Raw genomic sequence first — 21862 nt, 5'->3', positions numbered from 1 at the left:
CACCAGACCAATGACGCGTAGGTAACTCTGGGTCTCACAATCGCCGTGTAAATCCAATAGATCATTTTCGGCTTTAGTCCCCATTTTTTACCAAATGTTTTTTTAGTTATCCATAGAGCATTTATAGCTTTAACAACTACTTGCTCAAGATGTAGATTCCAGTTTAGTTTATTGTCAAGATATACACCGAGATACTTGACTGAATCTGAAAGTTCCAAAAGAGTTCCTTTCAATTTCAAATTACTTATCGATATTTTTCTCTTCCGCGTAAAAGGTACGATCGTGGTTTTAGAAGGATTCACATTTAGTCCTTCTTTTTCGCACCACGAAGAGACTAAATTCAAGGCAGTTTGCATTCTGTTAGCGATGACATTGTCATATTTGCCACGAACTAATATGACTATACCATCTGCGAAGCCAATTATTTCGAAGCCTTGTGCTTCCATTTTTTTGAGAAGATCATCGACTATCAAAGACCACAATAGAGGTGATAGCACGCCTCCTTGTGGGCACCTCTTCATTGCTTTAACTCTAATAGAGGAGCTGCCAAGGGTTGATGATATTTCTCTTTTTAATAACATTTCCCCAATCCAATCAACAATGCATCTGTCAAAACTACGCTTTGTCATAGCATTCTTCATTGAAATGTAAGACGTGTTATCGAACGCTCCTTCAATATCGAGGAACGCAGCAAGTGAAATCTCTTTTGCTTCGAGTGATTTTTCCAATTTTGTAACCAGGTTGTGAAGCGCTGTTACCGAAGATTTGCCTTCCTGATACGCAAACTGATTTTTGCTTAAAGGCATTTTAATTAGGTATGACGATTTAATATGCTCGTCTATAATTTTTTCCATTATTTTTAATATAATGAACGATAAACTTATCGGTCTGAAGGATTTTGGTGATGCTTTATCCTTCTTATTTGCTTTGGGAATGAAAGTGACCCGCACTTCTCGCCAAGCGGTAGGAATGTAGCTTAACGATAAGCTTAATTGGAACAATTTAGTTAAAACGGGTGTTAACATTTCTTTACCCTTCTGCAGTAGTACAGGAAAAATTCCATCCCTACCAGGCGCTTTGAAGGGTTCAAAGGAATCAATCGCCCATTCAACTTTTTGCTCCGTAAAAATGTCTTTGGCCAAAAGACATGTATCACTCCTGGTGCTTTCTAACTCAGTTGAATCATTATCATTATGATTATATCTCCTGATTTCATTAGTACCAGTATGCGATACAGATGAATTTTGGTCTTCTATTGAAACAAGAATAGAACACGGAAAATGGGTTTCCATCATTGTTTCTAAAATTTCATTGGCGCTCTTAGTAAAAGAATTATCTTCTTTTTTAAGAGTTCCAAGGCCAATTGAATGGTCTTTAGCGAGGACTGTTTGCAGTCTTGCAGCAATTGGAGTACTTTCAATGTTTTCACATGTGTGTCTCTAATTTATCCTCTTCGACCTTCGAATTTCTTTGTTATAATTTGTGAGAGACTCTTTGTATTGTTCCCACTGTTGTGTTCTTTTAGCCCGGTTTAACAGCCTCCGGGTTTTATGTCGCAATTTTTGCAGATTACTATTCCACCAAGGAACATCTCTATTTGAAGAGCGTTTCTTTGGTGCGCAACTGTCATGAAAGGCCTGTTTTATTATGCTCGAAAGTGTCGAAGCACTTTCTTCAAGCCCATGACGAGAATTTGGAATGTCATTTAAACTGTCCATTCCCGATATAAGTTTTGTGGTGTATTGCTCCCAGTTTGTTTTCCTGGGATTTCTTGTAGTTTCTACGAGTTGATGACCAGCCTCATATTGAAACAATATTTGCTTGTGATCAGACAAAGAAACTTCGTCTGACACATGCCAATTTGTAACTTTTTCCGAAAGTGTAGGGCTACAAAAGGTTAAGTCAAGAACTTCTTGCCTTATGGCGTTTATAAAAGTAGGTTCATCGCCTCTGTTACATATATCAATTTCATTCTTTGAAATGAAATCCAAAAGGTGTTCGCCTCTATTATTGATGTTTGTGCTGGCCCATACAGTATGATGAGCATTTGCGTCACATCCAATAATGAAAGCTTTATTATGCTTTCTACAATACGAGACAAAAGCTGCTACTTCTGGTGGTGGTACATCATCCACGTCTCCCGGAAAGTATGCCGAAGCAATACAAATTTCCGTTTTTCCATGGGTTGTAGGTACCTCTACCATAATTGCAACTATGTCACGGTTTATAAACTCAGTAATTGGAATTGAATTCACCCTTCCATTTACTAAAATTGCAGCTCGTGGCGGAAGCTGCCCTTCATGATATATTAATTCCGAAGAATTTGTAGAGATTCCCAATATCCTACTATTATTTGTCCATGGCTCCTGGATAAGAGCAATATCCAGTTTGCTCTCAGCAAATCTTTTGCAAAGTACAGCTGTAGCTCCCTTTGCATGATGAAGATTAACTTGAATGAACTGTATTTTATTGGGTTGCATTTGATCCTATCTAGGATCCAGTATTTGTTGTTTTTTTTTACTATTATCAAAACAGATTTGTAGCCTGGCCAAGCATGATAGGGTTGTTTTGTCCTCTTAACTCCACAAGATCCTAGGATTTTTCGCAATGGTCGTTGGCCTTTACGCTATCGCTAGTATTCTTGTAGGTTTTCAGAGTTACAGTTTGCCCAGTGCTTTGGTCTTTAACTACTTTAACTACACAAAAAAGAAACACAAACAGAAATAAAAACACACTTAACACAATTAACAAAAACAATGATTCAACAACAAGCTTTAAAATAAAATTAAAAAAAATAGGAGAAAAAAATAATAGAATTCAGAAAAAAAAAGCTATAAATCTATATGTATATATAAACAAAAAACAAAAAAAGTACAAAAGTAAAAAAGAAAAATACATTAAACAAAAAAAAAATATAACAAAACTTTTTTTTACCGTTCTAGGTGCATTTGTCCCCGCCCTCCCCTAACGTAGACATTCTTTACTACTTTGTGGTGATATACGCCACTGACATTGTGAGTGCGTTCATCTCACTTATGAATTGTTACTCACTCGACAGATTGTAGATCAACTCGAGGAGGAGCACGACGCATTCAATAAATACCGTTTTGCTCAGTTCGACACTCCGGTGATTTGTACTGAACGCTGATATTGCCATGCAATGGCAGTAAGGTGTGGGTGATTTATAACACTAGGCAATTAATTTCACCGCACAGCACTAGCACTTATTTTGTTTTTACTCGACCTCCGTTTCAGAGGGAAGCATAACTTGCATGCAATTTATCATGCGATTAATTAATTGCGGCTATGAAATCTTTTATTTGTTTTTTCTCCCGAACCGGACAGAATAAACACAATTCACTGGGAGCTAAAAACTGATTTTTGCTAATTTTTGCAACTTCCTGCCGTTTAACATACAAAAAATATAATTCTCGGCACTTGTTTATTACACGCACCATTCACTCGCGAATTATAAAAACACTTTTCAAAGCTATTTTATTCACTTTCTCGAGCGGATACGAATCTCACTTCTTGTAGTAAACAGCAGAGTTGCCAGTTTTCAACTTAGTAATCTTTGAGCATTTCCACAGTTATTGATTGAACGGCTTTCTTTGCTTGCCATTGCATGAATTTGCATATTGTGAGGCAAGGACAATGATACACTATGTTAAGGGAGTTGAGAAAACAATTTCGACTGGAACGGGAATCGAACCCGCCGTTTCCGGATTGGTGATCCATAGCCTTAACCACTAAGCTAACTGGAGATGTAGATATCGCACCAAAAGTTCTTGAAATGAGCTAAATGTTCGTTAATTCGGTGCAGTTTCACTTCCCACTGTGTCACGCATAGCGGCCATCAGTGATGGTAATAAACTCATACTCAAAGTATACTCATGAACCGCTTCTGCGTGAGCAAACTCGCGCACAATTCGAAAGATATCTCGGTAACCAAATGTCCAATCGTAGTAAAATTTAATAGGATTCTACTAGGATATTTGTAGCTTTCATTTGGTGTTCATTTGGAGAACCCAAATCGGTTGACATACGGCTGAGAAACGTGATTTACTTTTTTGTAACATACGCACACACACATGCAGACATTTGCTCAGTTCGTTGAGCTGAATTGATTGGCACCGTCGTGCGGTGTTTCATTTATACACTTTTTCGTGATTTTTTTAACTTTATGACGTTATAACTCCCCAGTTGGCCAAGTGGTTAAGGCTATGGATCGCCAATTCGAAGACGGCGGGTTCGAATCCCGATCTAGTCGGGAAAATTTTCTCGACTCCCTGGGCATAGTGTATCAAATTCATGCAATGACTTGCAAAGAAAACCCTACAATTAATAACTGTGGAAATGCTCAAAGAACACTAAGTTGAAGAGAGGCAGGCCAAGTTCAAGTGGGAATGTAGAGCCATAAAAAAGAATAAAAAAAGACATTATAATTCCCTGAGTACTGAATGGATTTCCACAATTTTTACACATAATTATCATACTCACGATTATGTAGGATGTATGAAAAATTTGAACTAAATCCATCAATAAACAAAAAAGTTGTTCGTACACCAATCGGACACATCTCTCATAAAACCGGATGGGGGCTACTTTGGACACTCCAACAACCAAACAAAACTGCATTTAAAATTCCAGGGTTATTTAGAAAATCACTTTGTACCAATACTGTAGTATCATACATGATTTCAATAAATATATGCGTTTTAGATGGTTCTGTGCTATATTAGGTATTATGAACAGCGTGATATTGTAATAAAGGCAACCTTAAAGAATGGAACATCAATCTTTTATTTAGTTGAAACGGTCATTTATATTGTATAACGATAAAAATATTCGATTGTATATGCTACGTTGATACATCTTGAATAAATTGATTAACCCTTTGAAATTTATGAGCTGTAAAAACAATGCTTACAGAGCAAATGTTCTGATACGTGATATGTATATATTTTTGTGGTTCATTCGATGTTTTTTTCTCGTCCAGACAAGCAATAAAGGGTCTGTTTGAAAAACAATTTCATCCAAATGAAGGGGAAAATGTTGCTTCATAATAGTCCCAAAGACATCAATCAAATTTGAACCATATTTTGAATTCAAAATATCTGTATTCAAAAGTGTCCAAAGTAGCCCCGCATTTCAAAAGTTGCCCCGCGCGACGGTATATGGGACTGGGTCCTCCAAGCCTCGGATCGAAAGTCGGTTTTTCGAGCGATATTTATACCATTCTTATAGGCGTTGTGGAAAACCAGAAATAATGCTCGTAGTGAGAATCACCCAATGCAAGATGGAAGCCGGTCGCTAGTCCGTCACGACTCGTCGGTGGTTGCTGGACGAAAGAGGAAGAGTCTAACGACCCCGTAGGATGGTTGACTCGTTGCCGCTCACGCGAGCCATCCGTACTGAATGAACACCAACAAAAGGGATGTTCATTCATTTGACAGGTATACGAGGGATATGAAGCAGTGAGTATTCATTTAGGCTAGGGTGTGCCCCACATCCCACTCCTTCTCTAAAAAAACTCCACTCAGGGAATTGCATACTCCAACCCCTTTTTTGGCACCCCTCACTTCAAACCATCTAATCCTCTTTCAGCACTTCTTCTTCTTTAACCCTCGAGCAGTCATGTTTTCCATCTTTTTCAGCGACACCACGCCTACGCTGTGTACTACAAGCGTGTAGTGTGTACACGATGTGACCGCTCCCGGGTTGAAATTTTTGTTTTATTCTACCGTTTCTGGAAACATAGTTTCTCAGAAACAAGTTGTACCGAGCACACCATGCTAGCTTAAAATCATGCCGAGAATGTAAAAAGTTCACAATTTTGGAAATCGTGTACACTACGACTTGAAGCTCGTCATGGCATAAACCCAGAAGCAAACTACCACCAAGCGACGTAATAGCTTTAACAACGATATACATTCTTGTTGAGGAAACTGATAGCTTCGTTCAATTCAAGTCTTTTCGTATCTCGTTTCATATCTCGGATTTAGAATATGGAATCACCTGGAAAATGCCCCCACCACATTCAATTCTTTGTGAGGCTGAAAAGTAATGCGCAAACATCTGTGTTTTAAACCCAGACTCGAGTAATGGAATACTTTCACAACTGTTTAGCTTTATTGAGGTTTTATGAAACCGATCGGTAATGCCATCTGTAGAAGTTTTATTGACTACTAAATGCGCCCCACAAAGCTCTAAGTGAGCTGTGGGATCTGATTGATCAACTGATCAATGCAACAGTTTATTTTATTTATCAATTTACCAGTTCTTTCCTTTTTCTAATAAGCCTACTACTACTGCAGCGAATATCGAAATCCAAATATGAACGGTATGTATTATGGCGCCAGCACCAAACGGAATAGCGACGTTTCGAATAGCGACCTTTTTTTTAATACCAGGTGTAGTGCGCTGTGTGCGTTCAATGATGTACTATCGTATTCGTCACTTCCGATGTATGTTGTAAACAACTCAGCATTAGCAAACATATTTTTGACAAAAAAAATGTTAAATGACTTCCAACCAAATCCACAATAATAGATCTTAGTGAGCCCTACTATCAAATGGTCTTGAACTTATCTTCAATGAAAATTCTCGTACCGCATTCGGTATTGTCAAGCAAGAGCCTTCACTAGTTTACCGTAACGGTTGTAATGCTTCATAAATTAAGGCTCGAATATTAAGTGACGATTCTGAACTGCTGGTTTATGCATCTATAGAACTGATAAAAGAGGTAGGTCGAGGACTTCGTAATGCGCCCTACAACACGATAACGTTGTCAGCCAAAAATCTGATTTCAGGGATAAGTGGGATAGGTTTTTTCTCTTTTTATAACAGTGTACTCGCAATCACGGATTCTATGAAAACTTTTTTAATAGAATCAGTTATCGGCTCGCGTGATAGGACTGGTACTAACGAAAAACATCGAAGTCAAAAAAGACTAATAGCGTAATTTTCTAAGAATATTGCAAGTACCCAGCGACGCTAAAGTGCTACGGAAAAGTAAATGCATATGTTCATTTTTATTGCTATGTATCAACGACACTTTACCATTATTGTTGCATTCGTGTCATAATGCGCTCCTAACCATCGGTTCCATATTGCTGTTTGGAATAAGAAATCTGAAATAACACATATATTTCGATACTTTCGCTTAACTATCTGCCCAGCTCAATTATTGGAGAAGATCAGTGTATATTACACACCCATAAAACAGAACCGGGTATCCAAGTAATCATCATTACAAGATGGAAAGGCATCTCTAATCACATTATGAGCGTGAGAGCCTTCAACGTGCCTTCAGCAACATACAATTCAAAAATTTTCATTCACTGCTAGGATCACAGGCTTGTTCAGTAACATACGTTGGTTTCATTTGTTCCGAAATGTCTGCAAAGCCTGGGTAGTGTGCATTTTTTGATAATATCGCTGTTTTCCCATCCAAGTTATTATGTGTAATGGTTCAGTGAAAGGTATGCCTTAATTTCTTACTAAGCAGTTTTTCTTGCTATAACAATAACATCTGTCACTGATATTGCCGTCTTTTTATCTTTTCTTTACGTATTGTCCCAACTGAGACAGAGCCTGCTTCTGAGCTTAGTGGTCTATAAACACGTTCACAATTGTTAAATGACGGTTTCCTCTTCCATTAACCATTTTGCATTTGTGCGCTGTGTGGCAGATACAAAGATGCTCTATGTCTTTGAAAGTCAAGAAAATTTTTATTACAAAAAAAACCTGGGTCAACCAAAAATCACACATGGTCTTCCTGAACACCTGTGCGCTTACCGCAACGGCCACGAGTCCTCCTCTTGGAAAAAATCGACGAAGTAGATGTGTAATATTTTCACACCTCCCTAAAACATGCTACCACCTAGCTCACTTCGCTCCGTATCATCTCTTATGAGTTCTGTGAAATGACGTCCCGTCAAACTACTTCGGCATCCGTTCTGAATAGATGTTACATGTAACTCACAGCTGACATCCCGTCACTCTAGTATAGCATTCGTCCCGAATTGCTGCAATACATACTTATCTGACGTCCCATCAGACTGCTTCAGTAGCGTCCTGTCATACTGAATGATTCGACCCATACGTCTTGGCACATTTTGTTAAACATTCGTCCCGAATTGCTCTTACAATAACCTTTCATCCGATGTCCCATCAGATTGGTTCAATGTTCATCTGTCAGCTTCGCAATCGGAAGCATCCCGTCACCGGCTCAGCACTCGTCCCGAACTGCCGATAGAACAAACCTTGTTCTCTCAAGAACAACCAACTAGCAACAACTGCCGGTTAACACCAGCTTCTAGGTCTTTATCGAAACAACGACGTCCACAGACAAATCTACGCACACATTAAATTCACGATACTATCCGGTTTCAACGGTCTCACTCCTCTTCCGCAGAATAGCTGAATAACCCCACTCCAACAGTCACTACCGTGTTCTCCGATTAAAAATCAACTTTGGCCTCGCTTTGGCCATCCCAGTTTACCAAAGCCACCCAGTTTTTTTTTTCACCGTAATCCAGTCTGTTTTCCGGATACGCGAACAGCACCACAGCCGGCGTTACTGTGTTGTGTAAGAAATCACGGGCCGAAATGATTCCGCCAAATCTCCCTCGCATTATGAGGTTCCAATTAGCCGGAGGTACGACTATTCGTCACTATTTCCACATAATCAGCACTAGTCGAAAACCGAACCAAAAACGCACGCATAATCGATCTCGTTTTCGCATGTTAAACAAAGCGCAAACACAAAATCCGTGGACAAACAAGATGGTCGTTTTTTCGTTCCACTCTCTATTCCACTTTTTTGCTACTTACCGGTCACTACAGATATGTGCACTGAGTGATTCCCACCGTGATTTTCTCCAGGTTCTGTTTGTTTTATTGCCCTGCCGGACAATAAAACCTGGCAGGATCACCATTGTGGAAAACCAGAAATAATGCTCGTAGTGAGAATCACCCAATGCAAGATGGAAGCCGGTCGCTAGTCCGTCACGACTCGTCGGTGGTTGCTGGACGAAAGAGGCAGAGTCTAACGGCCCCGTAGGATGGTTGACTCGTTGCCGCTCACGCGAGCCATCCGTACTGAATGAACACCAACAAAAGGGATGTTCATTCATTTGACAGGTATACGAGGGATATGAAGCAGTGAGTATTCATTTAGGCTAGGGTGTGCCCCACAGGCGTAAGAAGGGTAAAAAGAAGAAATAAATAAATTCTTCATGGATTTGTCAGAAATAGCACTAGGTTTATCCCATCCTTATCTTCTAACAATAAGTATGTTTATTTTTGGGAAATTAGTTCACGGATGTCTGAAATAGTTTTTGAAAAATTTCATGAAATTCATGCAATAGACTTTACGCAACCTAATCAAAATTTTTCTTTAGGATTTATCCGAGGTGGGCAAGATTGCCGTTAACGCATTTCAGATGAACATTTGCTTATATTGTCACAAAGGTCACTTAAAAGTTCACTATCAATGTTCTCCAATTTGCAAGTAAAGCGTACCTTTCTATCAAGTGGGAAAAAGTTCAATTTGAACTTTTAGTTTTCAAGCTACTAACCCTTAAAGGATGTGAACAACTTTTTTGCATAGTTTTACTTATAGTTTTTGAGTATTAAATCTGATCTGTGTGCTCTATTTTTAAAAGTCATTGCCAATTTTAACTGATCTCATCATCAACATGGTTTAGATGATCTGGGGCAGCTCTACCATACAAGAAATATGATTGAATTGATTTAATATGTCTACTGCAATACTCTACACTAAGTTTGAAATGTGGCCGATGCATGCTCATGCCCAAGGGAGAAATTTAGGGGGTTAAACCCCTCACATTTCCGAAATTCCATGAACTAGGTACCACTTCCGCATTAGGAAAACTACGGAAAACCCCTTCCTTGCTGTCTTTCTTTGTGCACGAGCCTGAGCCGATGATTTGCTACGGGTTGTAGATATGAAGGCTTCAACCATATGCTATCACAAGTGACCTCAAATGGTGTCAGGCCATTCGGCCGAAGATCATTAGGCCGAATGGTCATTAGGCTGAATGGTCATTAGGTCGAATGGTCATTGGGTCTTATTCTTGCCGTTACGTCCCCACTGAGACAAAGCCTGCTTCTCAGCTTAGTGTTCTATGAACACTTCCACAGTTATTAACTGAGAGCTTCCTCTGCAAATGATCATTTTTCATGTGTGTATCGTGTGACAGGCACGAAGATACTTTATTGATGCTGAATCTACTGATATTTTACCCATCAATTTATCCTTCTTTTAAATATAGGCTGTTCTTTCTAGTATCATTGCTAAAATAGTTTTTGGCGCTGAAACTGCTGATATTTAATTCATAAATTTTTTCTTCTTTAAAACATAGGCTATTCTTTCTAGTCTAGTTTTTTTGTTAAACTAGTTTTGGGCAAAAATTGTTTGAAAAGGTAAAAACAACGGCTAACTTTCAATTCGTCCTGATGACCATTCGGCCTAATGACCATTCGGCCAAATGACCATTCGGCCTAATGACCTTTGGCTTAATGGCCTTCGGCCTAATGACCTTCGGTCTAATGACCCAGCATCAACTCAAATATCCCTGACCAATTGCATTTCAAATTTAAACCATAAATATTTCTCAACTTCAGAATAGTTCGGATGATCCAGGATGTCTCTATGATGTGTAAACAAGTATCATATGATTCAACTAATCTTCAATGACTATCAAAAGGCACTATACCAAGTTTGAAATGCACCCGATGCGTTATTATGGGTGTAGATATAAAGCCCTCAACTCCAGAATGATTTGGATGGCCTAAGGTTTCGTCATTGATGTGCAGTAAGGCTTTCATACTGTGATTTACATGTATGGGTCTAATGAAATCTGTTCTGACTTTCATACATTAGTTTGATATACTATTACAGGTAAAGGTCTTACAAGCAGAATTGCAGAGCTATTTAAGTTTCCTAGACTACCTAGACTGCCAGGTTATGACTACCATCATTTAATTTCATGTTTCAAAATGTATATTTGAATGTATTTCATCAAGTTCAAGTGATTTATGTAATGTAAAAAGTATGTGAAAAAAAATTAAAAATGGCAATTTATTTTTGCCAAATAATTGGTACAGTAATATTGAAGAAACGTTTAACAAACATGTTTGCAGCATTTGTTCTGTCAAATTTTTAAATAGACATGATATAAATGTTTTGATTGTATTGTGATGGAATAATTATTGTAAAAACCCAGATTAATCCACCTAGTGGTGATAGTGCCTTTCTCGACGAACATGTACTCATGATCTTTCCTTGGTTGGGATACAACTGGGATGATTTTGCTTCAGAATGTTGGCTTCAGCCTTTTGGGGGAATTGAAAACACTAGTTTATGATTTTTTCCGACGTTTCGAGCTGTATGGGGCCTTTTCAAGGGTTCAATCGGTCAAGGTTTCCTAGTCAAGATGGCCTTGCCTAACTTAAAAATTTCATACGGAAGTTTTGGTATTTATTGAGTCCGTTCGGTTTGAAACCGTCGTGATGTGGACAATCTCCTACCTATCGGGCGGTTTAGAATTCAGTCCCTGTTTTTGGAATCTTCTACTATTGTTTGTTTAGTTAGTTTCTGTGCTAGGGCCATCATTCCGAAGCATGATCTTTCCATCGACGTAATGCGAACTGTAATGACTTATTTAGAAAAACAATAATCTTAATAAAATTGGGAAACTTATTAATTGAACATATTCCGACGTTACGTTAAACGCATAGACAGAGCTGAAAAATATCAGAATTTTCAGTTGACTGTTCACGAATGCAACAGTGAAATTTTGTACATCCGATTACCCGTTCTCACGGCAAATCACAACACTGATATCATTTGAGTCATAAAAATGTGAGCAAGAATTCTTGATTTTTTGCAAAAATCACCCTGAATACTTTTTTTTCTGAATTTTGCCGAACTGCAGGTTGCAGCAAACAATTTGCTGAAATTCAGCAAACTTCCCTGATTCGTTCAGTAAACTCTGCAGTTCAGCAGCAATGTTTTTCTGAAATTCAGTAGATTTTTCTGAAATTTTTCTTCAAATTTGGCTGAAGCTTGCAAGTTTAAAATTTTTAAATTTATGTATTTAATTTTTTTAATCTTCGAATTTTTTTTTTAACAAAACACTACCTATTTCAAGTTTATTTTTAATATTACATTTTATTTAAATATGAAATATCTTCAAATATTTCAATCCTTGGGCCAAGTTTCATTCATCGATTCCGCGGGCCGTATGTTGGGCAGCCCTGCTTTACGATCTTCGACATAGTTCTTTCTTCACACTTTATCATTATAGGTTACAAAATTCATGTAAAATTTGACAATAAATGCAAGCAAGTGAAATTGCCCATACTAAATCCCATGAAAAAATTCCCAGTAGTTTTAGACGGAAAAGAGGATTCAAAAAACATTCTCCGGGGTTGATGCGATAATTTTCTCATATAACGTTGACCTTTTTTTCAGTGATTTGATGAGATTGCTTTTGTACAGACAAACAGACATATCATTTGTAACATATTGCTATTATATTCATCGATACGAAAAAAATAATCGCCAAATGCTAATCAGGTTGCGTTTCACTGCGGCTTGATGTTGGTAGTGAGTTGACGTCAAACGAGCAACAGCGATAAATATTTGATTCAACCGTTGAAAACAAGGACGATGGAGAATGAGTAGAGTAAGACGTCTGTATGTATGTGGCCTTTATTCAGTCAAGATTTTGTTTTCTTACACATATTTATCGCTTGCATTGACTTTGTTCATTTTTGAAGTTTCTGCGAAGCACCCTAGGAAGCACCCAATGCTGGTTTTGCATCACTATCGGCAGCCTCTAATGTGGTCTGAGCCTATTTTCTTGCTAATCGTTCCTCATGGTTTAAAAAAAGACCGCGGTTCGATGTGTCGCATGCATGGGTTTGGATCTTTTTGGCATTTGGCCACTTCCGGCTGGACACCCTAGATCGATCCTGGAACACTATCGGTAGCCTTTATAAAGATCTTCGTTGTGGTCTGAGCTTATTTTCTGACTAATCGTTCATCACGTTATTTAAAAAGCCGCTGTTTAATATGCCGCAGGCATGGGCTTTTCTATCTGCTTCATTTGACCACTTCCAGAGGGACACCCGGAACCGGTTCCGGAACTCTATCGGTTGTTCCAAATATGATCTGAAACTATTCTCTTTTATTAACTGTTTATCAGGTTGCCTGAAGAGCTTGCGATATGATGCATCGCATGTAAGGGGTTGGTTAAGTTTTATACTTGGCTACTTCCGGCATGACATCTGGAACCGGTTCAGTAACACTACCGGTTCCGATATGGTCTGAGAATGTTTCCCTGTCTACTGTTCATCAGGCTATCGAAAAAGCCGCTGTTTGTTGTATCGCATGCATGGGTTTGGTTCACTTTCATATTTAGCCACTTCCGGCGGAACACCCAGAACCGGCTCCGGCACACTGCCGGTTCAGATATGGTCTGAGAATGTTTTCCTGCCTACTGTTTATCAGGTTATCGAAAAATTTGCTGTTTGATGTGTCGCATGTATGGGTTTGGTTTACATTCATATTTGGCCACTTCCGGCGGGTCACCCGGAATCGATTCTGGAACACTACCGGTTCAGATATAGTCCGAGAATAATTTCCTGCCTACTGTTCATCAGGCTATCGAAAAAGCCACTGTTTGATGTATCGCATGCATGGGTTTGGTTCACTTTCATATTTAGCCACTTCCGGCAGAACACCCAGAACCGGTTCCGGAATACTACCGGTTCAGATATGGTTTGAGAATGTTTTCCTGCCTACTGTTTATCAGGTTATCGAAAAATCCGCTGTTTGATGTGTCGCATGTATGGGTTTGGTTCACATTCAAATTTGGCCACATCCGGCGGGTCACCCGGAACCGGTTCCGGAATACTACCGGTTCAGATATGGTCCGAGAATATTTTCCTGCCTACTGTTCATCAGGCTATCGAAAAAGCCACTGTTTGATGTATCGCATGCATAGGTTTGGTTCACTTTCATATTTAGCCACTTCCGGCGGAACACCCAGAACCGGTTCCGGCACACTGCCGGTTCAGATATGGTCTGAGAATGTTTTCCTGCCTACTGTTTATCAGGTTATCGAAAAATCTGCCGTTTGATGTGTCGCATGTATGGGTTTGGTTCACATTCATATATGGCCACTTCCGGCGGGTCACCCGGAACCGGTTCCGGAACACTACCGGTTCAGATATGGCCCGAGACTATTTTCCTGAACGGTAAGTTCATCATGTTTTCGAAAGTGCCGTGGTTTGATGTGTCGCATGAATGGGTTTGTAGCGTTTTCATATCTGGCCCCTTCCTGGGGTACCGATCCGGAACACCTAAATGGCCATAACTCCGGAACGGCTGGACCGATCCGAACCATTTTCAATAGGAAACAATGGGACCAGATTCCGCGTCGAATGATCCGTTGGTCATTATAATCGGTTGAGGTTTACTGCCAAAAAGTGATGTGAGTTTTTTTTTGTACACACACATACTCACACACACACATACATACACACACACAGACATCACCTCAATTCGTCGAGCTGAGTTGATTGGTATATATGACTCGACCCTCCGGGCCTTCTATCAAAAAGTCATTTTTGGAGTGAACATATAGCCTTTCCAGTACACTTAGTGTACGAGAAAGGCAAAAACTTGTTTTATGAACCTAACAGTTAATTGGTAAAAATGGTATCCATAATCTTTATTAGACGATTATACAAAAAAACATCATATAACTTAGTTTAATCAACGTTGTAGAAAAGCTTCTAATATTTCAATAAATAGCTTATGGTTTTGACGTTAAACAACAGTTGCATAACCAAGGAACAATCAAAAACAAAAAACATGCATTTCTCAATGCTTATACAACGGTCGTTGTTGAACAGATTCTACATTTCTGGGCTAACGAGAGTTGAACAAAAGTTTCAGTTCCAGTAAACCAAATATTATTCAACATATGGTTTAATAACAATGGTTTGAGAAACCTTTCTTAAATTAAAAATTGTTCCTTGGGTACGTTGTTGTTGGAGAAGCTTAATCAATATTAATAAATAAATGAATTAGATTCACAAACATTTTATTCAATTCGCTCTAGCCATCTTATATTTCTCATAGAATAATCTACCAACAGTTACATCTTCGGTGGCCATTCCAATAGATTGAAAAACAGTAATGCCATTGGTTGGCACTGATTTTGTTCCCAAAATGATTTCTCCAATTTCTCCGACGATGGTCGACTTAAGGTTTGCCAATTCCACTTTCGCTCCAGTAGAATAGTCGATAAAAACGCTGCATTGATCGTAGATATCCTGAGCCAGCTCAGCGTGGTGAGAACGCCCAGCTCCGATAGCTAAAATTCAAAAGAATGTTTGGTTGCGTGGGATTATTGGATATTAAGTTTTTACCGTTGATGTGCACATTTGGTTTCAAAAAACTTCTAAAAACCAATGGAGTGGATGTACTTGTGGCGGTTACAATAACGTCACAGTCTTGGCAGCATTCCTCGACCGATTCATGAACCGAAACCACAACGTCGGAGTTCATGGTTTTTGGTGCCAGGTCTCTGAGCTTTGCCATCAGCTGTTCGCTGCGGGATCTGGTTCGATTCCATAGTATGATTTTGGCAAATTTGTGAGTATTTAGGAACCCAATCGCATGGAACTCACCCTGAAATGGCGTAAGCTGTAGTATTATCAAAGCACTTTGAAACTTCGATTTTGTACCTGCGTTCCAGCCCCGATGATGCCCAGAACGAGATTGGATTTATCTTCGATTCTGGAAAGGAACACCTGTTCCGTCGCAACGATAGATGCCGCCGCTGTTCTCAATCCTGTGATGTAATTGGCCTCCAACGTAGCCTGCAGCTTTCCAGTGACGTTGTCGAAGAGAAATATGTTTCCGTTGATGTCTGGCAGGGGTGGATTCCGTTTGGGATTGTCTCCAAAGCTGGTGATCAATTTGCATGCTAAAGTTGAGGAAGGCGTTGAATGTTGGTCGGACTTGAAAACTCTGTGATTGCCAACGAACCCTGGCATACAAAGGAGTACTCCTAGATTCCACAGAAATGCGGAAAAGAGAAATAAAACAGAAATTGATATTTAACTCGAAAACCTATTTACAACTTCTTACAAAAAGACTACTTGTAATAATATGCTCAGATATGTCAGGAGATGATTTAGATCGTTTCATTTGTTATGTTTTAATGGTTTTTCTATATAGGGTACGAGTGCCATCAGTAATCTCAAGCTCCCATATTCATCTTATTCGAAAACAAACGATTACGGCACCGATTGATTCCGTTCTTTTTGTTTTCCTGCGTGCTCACTTCTAACAAAAAATACAAAAATTAGAAACAAAACAAACAGCGCTTCAATTCTTTGTTTTTTGTAGGATGAAAATAGGAGCCACATGCTTAAGAAGGGAACCAACACCCTAGTTGACACCGCTCTGCATTACTGCAAGGTTTTTGAGAAAATGACCAAAAGTTTGAGGTCACCCCTCAATGTAAAACATGGAAAAGTGCTGTGGTGATATCTACGTCAATATCAACGTTCAATTTTAATTGTTTTTGGCTCATTTCAAAGATAATTAACTAAATTTACGTTTGATGTCTTTAGTTTCAACATATTCAACGATATTTATATATATGTAAATATGTTATATAGAGTTAACACATTTCACCACATTTAAAAATATGAGACAATTTTACGTTAAGTTTTAGTGTATAAATTTTAACAATGACTATGCAGTAAGTATCATTCATTATGTTTCAAAAAAGCCAAAAAGAATTGAATTTGAATGAAAGATGACAAAGATATCAACACATCACTTCTTCATGTTTTATGATAGTGACCCCAAACTCTTGGTCAATGACATCAAGAGTTAATTTACTTAATAACTTTTTCCTAAATTTTTTTTTTAGCCAAGTTCGGCAATAAGCAGTTGAAAGCTTAAAAAAATAGGTTATATTACCGCTTTTATCTTAAAATTTGGCCAACCCAATTTTCATCGACACTGCCGTAAGTTTATGTTCATTTTTTGATAATTTTTTCAACATTGAATTAAGTTCACGTACACATCTTTTTGCAAAAGTTTAATCTAAATCAAGTTCACAGTTGCTTTGACTTATTATCTTTTGAATGAGAACTAGGGTTTTAAGTCGGACGCAAATTGGTGAAGATATGGGCCTAAAAAAATGACATGTTTTTGAGGGGGTGACCCCAAACTTTTGATCGGGAGTGCATGTATAACGCACATTGTTAAGGGTAACATAGTTAAATGAGATTTACTATTGTGTTTGATACGAGCTGTTCTTTTCCAAGGCTATGGTTCTGCTATGGTTCACTGCCGTGTGAGCCTTTGGTTTTATGTGATTATTATAATGTTTTGAGAAGAGATAAAGAGGTCGTGTGCCTTTTTGAGAAAGATTCCGATTTGTTTTTCTGTGGTGTTAAAGCTTCACTCTTTTCAGAAGCATTACTTAGTTTTGATTCCATCCCATCGCTTACCTCCTTCGGCGTGGACGAACGTACGCGCAGGTTGAGAGCTGTATGGGTGACCACCCGATTTATCGGTATTGGACACAGATAGGAACGCTTGTTCTAGGGCATGTAAAATTTCCGTCCAGTCCGTGTACTGTTTAAGTTCATCCTCACTGATGAAGACCGGTTGATTTGAAGACTAGAAGTTAAGGTTCGATTCAATAATGACCAATTTGAATTTTAATACGTATAGCAAATGATAGACGTATCAGTTCTTACCATTTTATTATCAATTCCTCGATAAAAAAGGATGACTATATCAAAGGTTCCGAACTGGTTTCTTTGGATACACAGACACGACTGATCTCCTCTGAGCCTGCATGTATTTATAGTTGGTTTTGTTTATTCGTGAACCTGTTGCTACTGATAACACAACATCCAAACCACAGGAAGGGTTCGTGCGGTGGTTCAGCTAGATGTGATATGATGATGTACGTACATGTATCTGTCGGTTCGTACCAGCACAGTGGTTTTCCCGTGTAGGATGCTTATTCTCTTCTATTTACAGGGGGTTGCCAAAATGTTTTGGATAGGCAACAAAAAAGTTCAACATGCTGTAACTTTTCATAGAGTGCATACAAAATTTTCAAATTTTGACTGTTTGTCAACCTATTCACGCTATTTCCAAAGGGAAGTATTATGAAAATCGAACTACCTCAAATTTCATTCCCTATGATCGTAGCTTTGGACCTCTAGTTTCAGAATCGGTTCGGTTTAACACATGTCATCTTAAATTTTTTGATATTTTTGATTTTTTGCTATTTTTCCATACAAATATCGAAAAAAGTCATTTTAAGGTCAACTTCGTCCCATATAAAAATGTATGGGAAAAAAACCCAAGAGGGATTTTTTTAAACCACACATTTTCTGAATCTAGAGATCCAAAAATATGATTCTAGCAAATCAAATTTGAGGTACATTCATTTTTATATTACTTTCTTTTTGACATAGCGTGCTATTATATGCATCACTAGCACAAATTTAGGCTCGACTGGTTAATCATGAAAGAATTTAGTCGTAAGTTTTTATCAGGATTTCCGGCAATTTATCTAGAGGAATTGAACAAATAAAAATAATTTTTAATCAGTTTTGGAGGAAAAATTTAGAATTTCATAAATAGATTGACAAATAGTTGCAGTCTTTCCCAAAAGAATCACAACATATCACATACATCTTGCTAGTAGACAGTAATGTGAAGTTTTCATGATAAAACACATCGAGAGAAGCTTCTTGCACTACTTTTTTCACATTTTTTACGCGAAGAGGCATTTTGTGTAGGAGAGGAGGTCTAAAATATGTTATACGTGGGCCTCTTTAATATGGGGGCCCGGGACAAATGAAAGTTGTATTAGAACCCTATGTCTATCCTCTTTGAGATTCTAGCGGAAAAAATCATAACATTATTTAAATTATCGAGTTAGGTTTACAAGTCACCGTGCAAAAGTTTGGGGTCACCCCTTAGTATGCCGCATCGTGCAAAAGTTTAGGTTTGAGATCACCTTTCAAATGAAATTTGAGTCGGATTTTTATTCAAATCGTCATGTTATGGATTTTGGGGTAATGGTATATTTGTGGTTATGTTACTTACAGTTATGTAGGGAACAATTCACGAATCCGTCATATTTATCTCACTTACATCCTCTTTTGCACTTTATATAACGAACTTAGCTAATTTAGTTTGGTTTTTTATACCATTTTCTACCTCAGCTTAGTCTAGAACTTAGTTTATGAACATTACATAATCATTTCTGTGTCTTACCTTTCAACTATCAAAGATAGAATTAAAGTTGTACCAAAAAAATGACGATTTGAAAAAAAAATCCGACTCATATTTTATTTGGGAGGTGACCCCAAACTTTTGCACGGTGACTTGTAAACCTTACTCGATAATTTAAATTACGTTATGAATGTTTCCACTTAAATCTATTGAATGGCTCTCAAAGAGGATAGGATAGAAATGCAACTTTCATTTCAAAATTTGGTCGACCCAATTAGACGGAAATCAATTTTTCATGCAGATTTAGGAAAAACATGTAAGTTTTAGGTAAACCTATTATACTAGAAGTTTCATATGAAATTTGTGATAAGTGCCTACGAATCAAATCTAACTCTTTATCTTTTGATAGAGTCTAAGAACGAGTGGATTAAATGGCAGATGACTGAGATATGACCGAAAAACATTTCCATGTTTTTGTGGGGGTGACCCCAAACTTTTGCACGGGAGTGTATGTACAAATCAAGACCAGTATACCATAATTAGGAAATTACTGACGTCGTTCCTGAAGTGCCCAGGCACTACTAGCTCACAGAAGGTAGGGGGAGGTTGTTCCTCAAGCTCTTGGACTCCTGCAGAGACAAGACTCCTGCGCCCACATGATGATTGTTCACATTCAACTTTTTGATGGGGGACACAAATAAATTATTTAGTTAATTGTACAATTTTAAGGTGAAATTAGAGACGCCCAGGTTTTTTCTTTCAATTAGTTCAACGATTTTGTCTAATTGTCAATTATATTTATTATTTGTCATCTCCCCCTTGACGAGTCAATGAGCACTGTGACAAAGAAGAAAATTAGATTTGTTCCGGCCAAGTTAGAAGCCAACGAAATTCAAGCACTGGTTGCATGACAACTTACCATGTGTCTCCTTTATCTACATATTAACTGCTGTGAATAGGGTTGTTTTTTTGTGCCTATGCCATAAGTTCACCTACCTTTTGTTAAGAAATTTTAAACTAGCTTTACTGCAGTTCATCGAGTATAACCGGATAAAAGCTATATGAGTAATGCAAATAATGATGCAAAATGTTGATTTCAAGTAAATTTTATAACAGCACCTACATCATACTTTCTTTATTGTTACAGCAAGTTGTCGAGCTGAACGGATACGTGATAATATTAGTGGAAAGTCGCGATGGCAAAATCAAACTGTACGGTAGTCCTGCGGATAAGGACAACCTTGAAGTGGCGGACGAAATATTGGATGTTAACGAAAGGAAGCTGGAGGATTCACCTCGAGCAGAGGTGATAAAACACATACATGAGGTAGGTTTACCATAGATCGGGAAAGATATTCGATGCATACTAAAAAAGTTCTATTTATCTTTTATCTTCCAGTGCATCCAATCATGTATGATAAAACTCCGCGTAAAAAGGCGGAGTGATTCAAGACTAGGTAAGTAATATGAAAATGTTTTAAAATTTGAGATACAGATGGCAGTGGACGCAGCGTGTGGAATAAATTGATAAAACAATTATTTTCATTTCTCTCCCCGACTCACATTCATGAGTATCAGTTAAGCTCCCCATCAATTTTCATAGGTGTTTGTTCTCCCCAGGTATTCGATGTCAAAAACAAGTTTTCCACCTATAGCCTTTGCTTGTGTTGTCTGTCATTAGCTTCACCGTACTGCGCCAGCGGATGGCGAACAAAAAGCATTGCTTCGACCGATACAAGTGAATGGGTCACTCTGAGTATGTATCAAAGCTAGGTGAACCGAGCACGTAACTTGCAGCGAATCAACAATACCGAAAAGCAAAACATACAAAGGCAAGAAAGAAAAAAAGAGTTGAACGTTAAAATCACATAACGTAGCGCAACTCAACACTATCAGGCCAAGTACACACAGCATTCGACAAACGACATCGACGACTGGGGAAAAATGCTATTTGGAGATTAATCCACCTGTAGATTAACGAAGTTAAAAAGCTTTATGGAGAACGTTAAAGATCGCATTGATCGACGGATACTTGGATACTTGGAAAGTAAGTGTGTTTACTATGACACTGGTCTAGAGTGTTATTTGGGGATTTCTCAAGTCTCGGGATATGAAATTTCTGGATTAATCCAGAAAATACCCGAGATCCCGGAAAGAATACAATTCAAGGCTCAAATTGACAAACTACAATACAAAACTACATCTGACAATAACCTACTACTTTTGAACCATTCAACAGAAACAGAAAGGTGTCTATACCGTGGCATCATAGTTATGGATCAATTAGTGTTATTTCTGATTTTCATAATTCAATAAAACAAACATAAACCACGACTAAAAAAGCATCATTGGCTATGTTTTGATGTGAACTTTTGATTACCGAGCCAATTGAATCCAGTCATTTTTGCGTAAAAATGGATTATTTCACTGTTTACAAAAAAAACCTTAGAGGAGACTGACGAGGCTTGAACCCTGGGGAGACTTGTTCCCCCCATATTTTCTCGGAATCAAGAACAGTTTTCTTTTAGCATATTT

General features: G+C 38.2%; 2 protein-coding genes across 5 annotated transcripts in view; one reads left to right on the top strand and one right to left on the bottom strand.

Annotated features, from left to right (window-relative positions):
• LOC109404436 (protein PALS1) overlaps window positions 1–21862 on the top strand; it is a 462049-nt gene that overhangs the window by 302300 nt on the left and 137887 nt on the right. For all 4 annotated transcript variants that reach the window (XM_062858449.1, XM_029863218.2, XM_062858454.1 and 1 more), the window contains exons 2-3: window positions 20475–20654; window positions 20727–20784. In XM_062858449.1, coding sequence (XP_062714433.1) covers window positions 20742–20784 — 43 coding nt within the window. In that variant the 5' untranslated portion in view covers window positions 20475–20654; window positions 20727–20741. The remainder of the gene's footprint in view (window positions 1–20474; window positions 20655–20726; window positions 20785–21862) is intronic.
• On the bottom strand, window positions 15130–18068 carry LOC109406880 (ketimine reductase mu-crystallin). The gene is made up of 5 exons (XM_019679888.3): window positions 17830–18068; window positions 17578–17749; window positions 15793–16118; window positions 15475–15736; window positions 15130–15419 (listed from the first exon to the last, which is right to left on the bottom strand). The coding sequence occupies exons 1-5, from the start codon at window positions 17830–17832 to the stop codon at window positions 15151–15153; spliced, it is 1032 nt and encodes a 343-aa protein (XP_019535433.2). The 5' UTR covers window positions 17833–18068; the 3' UTR covers window positions 15130–15150.

This window comes from Aedes albopictus, chromosome 3 (genome assembly GCF_035046485.1).
Source record: "Aedes albopictus strain Foshan chromosome 3, AalbF5, whole genome shotgun sequence".
In the NCBI taxonomy this organism is placed as follows: Eukaryota; Metazoa; Arthropoda; class Insecta; order Diptera; family Culicidae; genus Aedes; species Aedes albopictus.
The sequence above is the reverse complement of the archived record's forward strand: the minus strand, read 5'-3'. Positions and strand labels throughout refer to the sequence as shown.